This window comes from Augochlora pura, chromosome 10, assembly GCF_028453695.1.
Source record: "Augochlora pura isolate Apur16 chromosome 10, APUR_v2.2.1, whole genome shotgun sequence".
NCBI lineage: Eukaryota > Metazoa > Arthropoda > Insecta > Hymenoptera > Halictidae > Augochlora > Augochlora pura.
This window is the reverse complement of record NC_135781.1, coordinates 16,220,616-16,231,704: the sequence shown is the minus strand read 5'-3', so window position 1 is coordinate 16,231,704 and position 11,089 is coordinate 16,220,616. Positions and strand designations below refer to the sequence as shown.

At 40.3% G+C, this 11,089-nt stretch overlaps 1 protein-coding gene across 2 annotated transcripts in view; it reads right to left on the bottom strand.

Moving 5' to 3' along the window:
* Positions 1-7,286: 7,286 nt before the first annotated feature.
* Sap47 (Synapse-associated protein 47kD) overlaps positions 7,287-11,089 on the bottom strand; it is a 130,112-nt gene continuing 126,309 nt past the window's right edge. For both annotated transcript variants that reach the window (XM_078193484.1, XM_078193486.1), the window contains one exon: positions 7,287-8,928. In XM_078193484.1, the coding sequence (XP_078049610.1) occupies positions 8,750-8,928 (179 nt within the window). In that variant the 3' untranslated portion in view covers positions 7,287-8,749. The remainder of the gene's footprint in view (positions 8,929-11,089) is intronic.

The following is an 11,089-nucleotide window of genomic DNA, read 5'->3' as shown; positions in this document are numbered from 1 at the left end:
AGATTTGTTTCAACAATTTACATCAACTTCAACAATACTTTTAACAATTAAATATATTTTTTTAAAAACTGTATGAATAAGTTTTTTTTCTATATTTTCTAATACTTATGAAAAAAAGAAAAGTGTATTAGAATAGATGTATAGTTTACAAACTTTTTTCATTTCTTTATTTCACTTTATTACCTCTTTTATATGTATAAAGCAACGCCAGAACTAAATTAATCTTGTAATAAGAATGATGACATGAAAAATATACTCAAGCTGAATTACAGTAATTATGAAGTTAAAAGAATATTTTAGAGGTATTGAAAATTAAATATTTAATAAGACTATATTATAAATTATTAATCGATGGTGTCAAGAATGGTCAATAAAACAAGAAACTGATATTTATAAAAATTTACTTATATCCGTCGCAGATTTTACCTAGGGACGTTATCTGGATTAAAATCCTAAACCTCAGAATAATCAACTATGAATAATTTTGGCTAGTAACACAGATTACAGGTTTAGGATCCATATAGACATTGCATTCAAAGATTTTTTTATCGGTTCTATAGAAAATGCTATGCAATATGCAATAGTGATCTCTGTCTAAATGAAACAGTCAGTTAGTGATCTACGCTTGTCTGCAACAGCGTTTAATTTACTATCAATGCTTGCAAAGAAACCAATTTCTTTCTTGCTCGTCAGTGACAACAGACTTGGGATCCTTACATATCTTAAGTAATGCAGAAACAGAGCTACAACATTTTTTTATATACTTTATACATTTCAAATTGTTAAAAATTTTGAAGTTTTTAATTGTCATTTTCATACACATGTATACGGTGCCCAACTATTTAAATTTAATAGAGGTCAGTAGAACATGAATATGGTTTTAAATATGAGTTGTTTATAAACGAAGTTAACAAATTTCCCCATATATTGTACATAATTTCTTATGATATGCATCTTATGGAATAAGTATCTCTTTTTAAAACGGAAGGTACTATTTCTTCATACGAAAATGTTAAGAAATATCTAAACAATGGCGACATTGTAATTGTAATGAGTTTCCGTATATGTATGTATATGCTAAAAATGGCATAAATTAACATATACTGACGAATGTCGTAAATAAAATTATCTTAATTTACGTAGTGAGTGTTTTGCACAGTTCTCTGTATTACGTTCAGGCACTCTTGGCCTATGACGAAGCTTGTCTATTCTTTTTGGTGGGAAATTAAATCTGCATTAACGACGGCATACGTGAATGTCGTCGTTAATGCAGATTTCTATACAGTGAGGATTCTCGTTTTCTAAAGTCAACATATAATTCAATAAAACAAGAATTCTTTTTTGTCACGAATCACATATATTTTTATAATATGAGCAAGTTAGTTTCTCGTTTGCCGTCGATAATCTAGATTTCTATAGAATAAGGATTCTCGTTTTACAAAGGAAACGTACACATAAAAAATGAGAATTATTGTTTGTTTCCAGCTAAATATATTTCTATAATGTTACAATTACCGTTTTTTGTTGGACGTCGATAATATAGATTACTTCAAAACAATCCTTCTAGTTTTCCGAGGACAACGAATAATTCACTAAAACGAGAGTTCTTGTTAGTCACTGGTTCATAGTTCTATAACGCGAATATTTTAGTTTCTCGTTTACCGTCGGCAAAGTAGATTTCTATAAAACGCAACTACTGCAACACAATTTTCTTACAACGCTGACTTTAAAATTAATTCAAAGATATGCCGCGACAGTTGCTTTTGAAACATTATAATGCAAATCACAATGTGATCATTTCAGTTGATTGTTGAAACCTTGTCCTTTATTGCGGCTACGGCGTGCGCATCTGAAGAGACGAATGAAAAGATTACTTTAATTTCTACAAAGAATAAGTCTGTACACTTTAAAAAATCTAAGAAAATTGCCAAGTCAAAACCCCAATAGTTCGTAACGCTATCTTTGAAGCTAGTCACCACAGCAATTTAAATAAGAATCACGACTATTTCATTTGCAAAGCTTCGATTTCTGTTCAAAGTTAATTATAGCAAGGCGTGATTAATTCGCAACGTTATCGTAAACTGCAAATGTACTTATCTGAGTACATAGTTGTTGGAACGACGAGACCTATCTTTGTTGCAGCCTCAAAATACTTTACAATTTACATAATAATATACACTCATCTGAAAATCTTAACTAAACAGTGTTATCAGTTTCAAATTATTCTTCAAAATGAATTAATTTTATTGAATGTGAACAAATTGAATTATTCGAAAAGGAAAAAAATGGCAATTAAATTGAAGCGGAAAACGCGAATTATTGAGAAATATATCCTGACAGGATAGACAATAAAATTCGCAATAAGTATATGATCACTTTACTTGTAAAATTGAGAAGACTACTGAAGAAAGAAGAGCATGCCGTAAACAAAAGTAGGAGATTTTTATTTCTAAAATGTAAATTCATGTTGAAATTAAAGATAATATTTTGTAATAAGAAAAAAGTAAAATAAAAGATTCAAAATTAGAAGGAAACTAATATTTGATCTTAGGAGAAAGTAGAGTAAAAGATTAAAATTGAACAGAAGAAAAATTGGTTTAAATTATGAGAAGGCAACGTAAATTGAAATTAACCAAAAGAAAATATTTTTGAATAAAGAGGAACATATATTTGGAAAATTGACTAAAAGTGACCACAAGTATGATCAGAAATGACTACTAATAACTAGTCGAATGAACATTACTGACCACTAGAAGTTTAGTTAGAAATAGAAATATGGTCAAGCATCCCTTTCACAATATTACCGTTTAATTTGTTAATGAAAATAGCTGATAAAATTAGGACTGTGGAGTAATATTTCAAACACAAATGTGTCGAGAATTTCTTGTGTTAATAAACTGATTGAATGTTAATAAATTGTTTGCTTCTTGATGTTTAATATATACCAGAATTCTTTTTGTCAATTATATTATTAAGCACTTCCGTGGCTATTTCGTTGTAGTATTTCGGAACGGAAATAATTAATAACGTCAAACATGCATAGTAATTTTAGAACCATGAACGAGTTATTTAAAGAAATCCAGAAATAAACGGAATTATGTCAATCTGTGGTATGAAATCAACGCACAACATTATCGCAAACATTTTGGAACCACTAATATTAATTTTAAGTCATTAGTTACTGAGACATTTACTTTTTCATTGTATTGGAATCGGTCAACGAGTCTGGCCATAATCTACCAGATCTAATTCGGTTTACGAACTCAAAAAATTCACAGATTGGATTTTCTCCAAAACGAAGCAAGTTTTACAAACTGAATCGACATAGGCTTGCTTGTACTATTTTGAGAAACTATTATAAAAACGTAAGACATGTTATAAGAACTTTGCAAATAAGGTTTTAAAAAGTATTCTTTATAAATTGTAATTATTTATACAATTCCTTTCGACTTACCTTGAAGGCGACTGTTGAATAGATGCCACGTAACAGGAAAGGAAATTGCCGGGTGCAACGAATACAATAGCTCCACCATAATATTTTCTTTCACTTTTATTTTTCATGAGGTACACGACCTTTATTGTTACATTCCGCAATTATATTAATTAATTTCTTAATAGTTCCGGAATTTTAATGTTTCCGCCCTTACACTCTCGGTAGTTATTCATTAATATATTATCATACTTTCAATGGAGTCAACAACATATATATTTTTTTTATTTATTTTCATATGTATATATGTATATATATATATCATTTATATATACGTATCGGGTGTATGTTCAATCCTTACGAGTGAATGCACTGTACCGTAGGATAGCTTTATTACACAATTCACAGGGTCATTCCGAAATAGGGGGATTGCCGAAGTACACCATATATTTAATATGTATGTATACATATATGTATAGAATGATCTCGTTTGGCCACGGAATCATTCGTTTCGTCTCGAATCGTTTTGATGTTAAGTTTCATTTCATCAGAGAGAAAGACGTTCGTTCGTCGACATTACTAGATCCTGATTCGGTTCTTCTGTACATCCGGCCATCGTCGGCGACGATGACGGGGGTCTCGTTTTGTTCGTCGAAGAATGTACTTTCTCGCGTCTCAGTCGGGGCAAAGAGGACAGAAAAATCTATTCTCTCGTCGTTTCGCTCGGCAGCGTCGCTACGCCACCAAGAGAAATACAAGACGAGGTTTCCAGTGAACAGAATTATAGAACAGATAATAGGTCGCCAACGAAAGACTCAACGGTCGCGACTAAACTCACAGACATTAAGTGACCTCGAGAAATACACGATTATCGTCTCGGCAAATAACTCTTAATCACTTGTCCGTACTTTCTTCGGAGATGGGCAAAATTTCTGATTCCGATCGACATCTTCGAATAACATATTTTCATTCTTTATCATTTTTTTTCGAGTTTGATCTCTTGCATCGTAGAACATCTTTTATGATTTCACATCAATTTTTATTCAAATAACGAAAATCGTTTGCGAGAATGAAACAAGAGAAATGATATTTTGCTTCCAATTTCATTCGTGAATTTGGATCAGTTGGTTATTTATTGTAATCAAATTTTGCCCACCTGTCTTCACCGGTTGTAGGCATACACGCGTGTCTCGGTCTTCCATCGACTCCGATGAACTTAGGCCCGAATCATTTGCGACACCTTAACATTAATATATATATTTATATATATATTTATATTTATTATAACATGTATACATCCACCTAACGACTAGTGCGAATGAAAACACTTTCACAGCGAGCTTGGGTGAAAAGACGCGCACGCGGTGAACCAGCGCGTTGAGTTCAGAGTAAGTTTCTCTCGAGAAATGATCTCCTCCCTCCGGTTTAGTTTCTTTTTTTTTTGTTGTCATAGCGTTCTCCGTTGGACGAGAATGATGCGTCTCTAAGTAAGTACTGTTCACAGTCGATATTCGGGAAGAATTGACGAAAGATCTGGACTCAACATAGCGGCGCACGCAAAACGAACGTCTCGACGGGATGTGCAACGATTTCGCTTGCAAATGGTGTTTCTTTTGGCTTTTCTTTTTCAACCTTCAGCTGGCTGAAGATGGTTCACAACTCTAAAAAAATGGCTGTGATATAGAACGCTTATCGAACGCGTTTCATTCTATGATCGAGTGAATTTTACTTGAACGTTTCCGAATCACAAAAACACACTCATTCGAATCGTTAAATCCGTCAGAAATTCAATTTATAAGCTTGTTTCTGATCGTGATTTCAAGTTTAAATATCCCATTACAAAGTAAACTCTGTTTGAAACATCAAGAATTGAACATTTTAATTTATACGATTCCTTCGTTTTCTTTTACGAATACTCGCGCAAGTCTTATTCGAAAATAACCCTAATCAACAATGAAAATCTAGCGTGAATTATTCCTTGACGTCGTACTCGGGCTTTCGGTAAACCCATCCTCAGCCACCCTCGAGTTAAGGGTCGCTACCCCATTAACCGCGTTTCTCGACTTTCGTTTGCGCAACAATTTCTCACCCCTTTCTTCTGTACATCAACAATCAAGGATTTCGTTACCGTTTTTTTTTCTAAGCCAGCGCGCACGCAAAAAAGACCGGCGACGTTAACGACGGCGAAGCGGTTGCGACGCTCTGTGCTCGAACTTTAATTCAGATAATTTTGAACAACGATCATTTGTACGTAGGCGGCGACGTTTCATCGTGGCCGGGGTTTCCTCTCGATCCACAAATTGTTGTTTTGACCCAGTTCCGTCCTGAGCAACGGAACTTATTGGACGGCATGTCGCGCAGAGAAAATCATGTCGAGGAAGTGTTGCTGCTGCTGTCTGGAACGACTGTAACGCGGTCTCTAACGCCATCGATTCGCCGACTTTTTCATCAGGCGTCCTGTATCGTCGTCATTCGGTCGCCACGGTCACTCGTGCTGGTCTTTTTTGCGTGGACCCGGTGATCACCAATCGTATACTCAACATTAGCGCGGCACAACAAATTGGCGAGTTTAACGAAAGAACAACGTAAAGCTTTACATCCACCAAAAGCAGAAAAAGAGTCGTCTTGCTGATCATTTTCTGGCGTAGTCTTTAACTAAACGTATTATTTCAGAGTATTTCTGAACTGTTCGTTGATTCTTTGGTAGTGTGCAATTTCGGTGCCATCTATGTACACGGATCGATAACTAGGTTGACACAGTTGGGAAGCTTCTTTGCAGGAACAAAATGTGTACTTTAAAACGTTCTCTAACTGTTTTCTTTTAGCACGAAGTTGACTGGAGAAGCTTCGAGAAACTCGGAGAACTTAAAGAAGCTCTTTAGCGTTTCTTTGGTGGATATAGAGCTCTAGCCACGACGCAACGTTAACAATATAATTATATAAATATTTCCCATCGATTTTGACAAACTTCTTTCTCCGCGTGCACCGAGGATGCACGGGACGTTGCGGGGCAGATCGCGATCGCTCGAGTCGAGTTAATCTTTGGCAAAGTCCGCGGCAACGAAGACAAAGCACCCCGGATCCGCCGCGGGGGGTGGTGAAGCGTCCGAGCATCGAGTGCGTTTGTAAAAATAAAGCCGACGATACACGTCGATCCGTTCGAAACGGTGTCCTTCGGCACACGGCAGTGTAACAATGTCGGAGAAGTCCTCGATCCTTCAAAAACCCGATGAAGACCCGCTGAAAATTTCTCAATTCGTTTCCCTTTTTTCTACGTGATTTCGAGTCTCACAGTGTTCCGTAGCACAGTGCATTTCGAGTATGGTTATTATTCGTTCGCGTTGTCGTTTTCAAGAGTATCATTAACGATCGATATTATTAAAAACGAGAAACGTTGGAATTTGACATGTTTTTTTCATTTCATTCCTCTTGTGATTCTTAGATCGTTTTCCGTAACTGAAAACGAGTCGTTCTAACAATTGACATAAGTGTGGCGTTAGAGTTCGGTTTCCCCCTTTGTGGTATGGTTTTTTTTTTCTTTCGTTCTTTTTTAATTTCGTGTGCACACCCGTCCACCGTTCGCTATAGATCCACAGATCATCGATGGATGGAATCGACGGAGGTTCGAGAAGCAAGAGATTCGACCGGCAACGAAATTTATGGCTACGGCCAACGGGCTCGCGAAGACCCTTCCATCCCCTGTCAGTCTTTCTCTCCCATTATTTCCCCCTTCTTCGACGTCCTCGCCGTGCTCAAGGATCGCAAGCACGCGCGTGATGTCGAGACGCCGAGGAAGACGAAGCGAGCAGGAGACTCTATTTTTTTTTTCCCACCACCTAACCTCACCCCTCTCATCTTCTCCTTCTTCGAGGCTTCCCGAGACAAGTCTAGACTATCATTGGGATTCTTCGCTTCCCTCGTTCTTTCCCCACCTTTGCGAACTCTTATTCCCATGTTGCACCGCTCAACAGCCGCGCGTTCTTGACTCGTGCGGTCGTATCAGTACTTGATTGTCCGATTAACCGTTTAATAGGCTATTGACCGAGTTCTCGGGGTCTTTGTGGATGTTGCAGGAGCGTTTTGCTGTTCAAGGTTACCTCTCCCTCTCAGCCGGAATCGAATTACTATTTGTCTCCGATGTTGTCGTGCACATATTGTGGATCATTAAGCGGTTCGGAGCTGGAATCTCTCGTGTATGGAACAACGATTATTGCATACCTTGCGATATTACCACAATCCGCGCAGTGTACACTGTTAATTAATGGTTTCGAAGCTGAGTCTCGGCGATATCTAACATCAAGGTTAACCGTTTTACAAACTTAATTATGTTCAAAGTAAACGATTGCAAATATCTGGACAAGTATCTACATCTGAACAGAAAAGATTAAAAGCTCTATATCCGCGAATAACTGTGAAATAACGTTTTACAAGACGCAGCGAAATTATTAAGGAAATCAATAATCTCGACCCGTTGTTCGTTCCTGGCTAGAACTTTTGCGGGGGAGTCGAGAGATAAGATGAAAGTTCAGAGTGTTCTACTGATGTCTGACATAAGCTCCGAAACTTTTAAAGCTTTCCCTACTGTGTCCTACATTGAGATAGGACCGGGTTTCGCGGAAGAACTATACGTGTCGAGAAGTCTAGACGAATGGAAAATATCAAGACTATTATCTCGACGCCTGGGAAAAGACGCGATAACCTTGAGTATTGTAAATTATCTTGCTTCGACTGCAGCTTCCAAATGTATCGAGCATCATCAATTTTCCCGATGTCTTAAAGTTTTCGTTTTACATCGAATTGAAACAACATCGCGACGGAGACATTCTCAACATCCTCGACGACTCTTCTTCACACGAAATCGTGCAAACAAGATAATCGCGCCACATACTCGGTCGCCCTGAACCTCAAAACGCAGTCGCACGGATTATAATTTGAAGCTCTTAGGATAAGATATGTAAACTATATGATAAGGAACTCGTGCAACAACCTCGAAGAAAACTCTTTCGCTCGGACTGCTCTCAAGTTTTGCAACGACCTCGCACGCCATCGATCCTCCGAGCAGCGGGGCTTCTCTTCTAGCCTTCTCTAGACGCGGCCTTGTCCCGATCGTGTCGATGAAGACGCGAAGAGGAGAGGAGGTAAGAAGAGAAGAACGGAAAGGATCGAGAAACGATCCTGTCGCTCGCGGTCTCGATAAACTCGATAAATAAGAAAACATAGAAAGCCGGTCGGCGACCCCTCGCACCCTCCCCTCCAGGATCTCGATTGAAACGCGACGAGAGACTGCCTCTAACCGATCACAAAGAGGATCTCTCCAGCTCACTTAAGGTCCTCGTCGTCCTCGTTGGCTAGGAGCTCGTCGATCTGCTTCTGCAAATCGTCCGCATCCATCGCGGCCGTACCCTTGCCGATCGCCGCGACGATGGGTTTATCCTCGTTGCTAGTTACTACCTCGTAATCCTTCAGCTCGGCTTCCAATTCGCGTTCCCAATCTTCTTCTGCGGAGATTCACAAGCAGCGTTGTAGCTATTTTCAAGCGGGCCACGCGGGGGTGTCGGTTCTTGTATTCGCGGGGGCGCGTATCGACGCGTGTCCTATGTGTGTCTGTCTCTGTCTCTCTGTCTCTGCTGCCGTGTTTCCGGCTCTGTACGCGCGTGTGCCTGTGTGTCTCTGGCTTTGGATGTGTGGGTGTGTTTGTATGCGGTGTTTTCGTGTAGAGTGTGCGAACGGGCGAACGAGAATCATGGATCGTACACACGCCGAACTAGCCGAGGTTTCAGCCTCGGTGTCCCTGTTTCTTCGCATCGATCTTGCGACGCACGCGTCTTCTCCGCGTTCTCTGGTACTGTGTGTAAGTGTGTGTGTGTATTAGTACGTTTGTGCATGTGTGAGAGAATTTAATCGTGTCTCTGTGTTAGTGTCAGCTTGGACGAAGCGGGAAGGGCAGAGGACAAAAACTCAAACCACACAAGGACGGAGAACCGAGAAAAGTGGGTTGAAATGGAATCAGGGGAGCGGGGCGGGGGAAGGCAGGCAGGGAAAAAACAGACTCGACCGGGGTTAACTAGCGCCGCCCTTTCACCCCTATAATATATTTTCGCGACCCTCGCCACGTCCTGTTTCGAAAGTTTGGAATTGATTACTCCGCGACAAGCTGGATTTTGTTTAAATGGTAAGAAATTGATATTTCGAGTGCCTTCGAACGTAGACTTAACCCCTCACAGACGGAACATGAACGAAAAGCCAAACATTTTTCTATTATTTCCAACAGAAAGAGAACGATAATTCTCGGTAATTCTGTCTTTCAGGCATAGGCGGCCTTATTCGGAAGCTTGCGTTTTTGAATTAATTCCCGCGTTCGTTTTCAGCACTGTTTCAGCCATGAACTGCATTTTATATTGCCCTTTTTACGGCCCCATTGTTTCTTTTTGTTTTTTATCTTTTTATATCTTTTTTTTCCGTTCCTCCATTTGCTCGTCCATTTGTATTCTTTTTTTGTATTTTTTGTTACATTGTTGGTTCTTTTGATCATGGGGCGTAAAGAAGGGAAATAACAATGGCAATAATTTCGTAAAAATAATCTATGCCTGAGAGCGCCGAGAAATAGCCGCCGGTCAAGGGTTAAACAAGCAATGACGCTTCTAAACACATTTTGTAATCGGATTTGCTGCCCAAACTTTCGAATCTGAGTCGATAGCGTCCTAGATAGGTTGGGTGTGAACCGTGACTTCAACGTCGATAGCAACCCTGTCCGTCGGAGTCGGCCCGCTATCTCTACTCCCAGCGTAACAATCGGCAACGAGATAAGTCGGATCGATCGATCGAAGTCGAAGGGGGATGAAACCGTACTGCCTGGGAGCGCGATTTAAGTAATTGCGTTTCTCGGCGAGGTATTAAGTGAAACGCTGGGGTCCGAGCGTCGACCGGGATCAGAATCTACCCTCTCGAACCCTGGGTCGTCCGAAAATGCGAGCGCGCGCCCGTTTCCCCGTCGACGCGATGGTGCGAACGAATTATTTTCGCGCGTCGACGCGCAACTGCATCCCCACCACCCACGCTCGGAGAAGCTATTCCCTTTTTTCTTCCCTACCGCTGGCAGCGTGACACTCGTTCTTTCTCTTTCGCTCGCCCAATGCCACCCCCACACATATCGATTCGTCTTTACATGCGCTCTCCATGTCGAGTCGACGTTCGATAGCCTCGCGAATGCCTATCGAGGTTCCACAATGTTGCGCCCCTCTCGCTCCCGCACCCTCGCGGATCTCCTTCTCCGTCGTCCCCCGTCTCTGTCTCGCCTTCGCTCGCCCCCGTTATTAGTTTGTTGTATTCCAGTGATTCCCAGGCCTCGATTGCGATCCGATGAATGAAAGTCGCGGAAACGGGGGTCGGTTGCCGCGTTCGCGTATTGAACAACGCAGTGGCCGGCGATGGACCGTGGCTCGCGGGCATCGTTTATCGCGACAATAGAGTTACTTGAAATTATTCACAGGCCGAAGAACCGGGCTATTTCCGAACTGCTTGCAAACTCCGCGGATAGCTACTTTCGAAATTTGATTATCGCTTTTTCCGCGATGTTAGTTCTCGGACCAGTCGCGTCCTCTGCGGCACGGAACAAAAAGTTACACCGGCGCGGCTATAAATGGCGATTCGAACAATTGC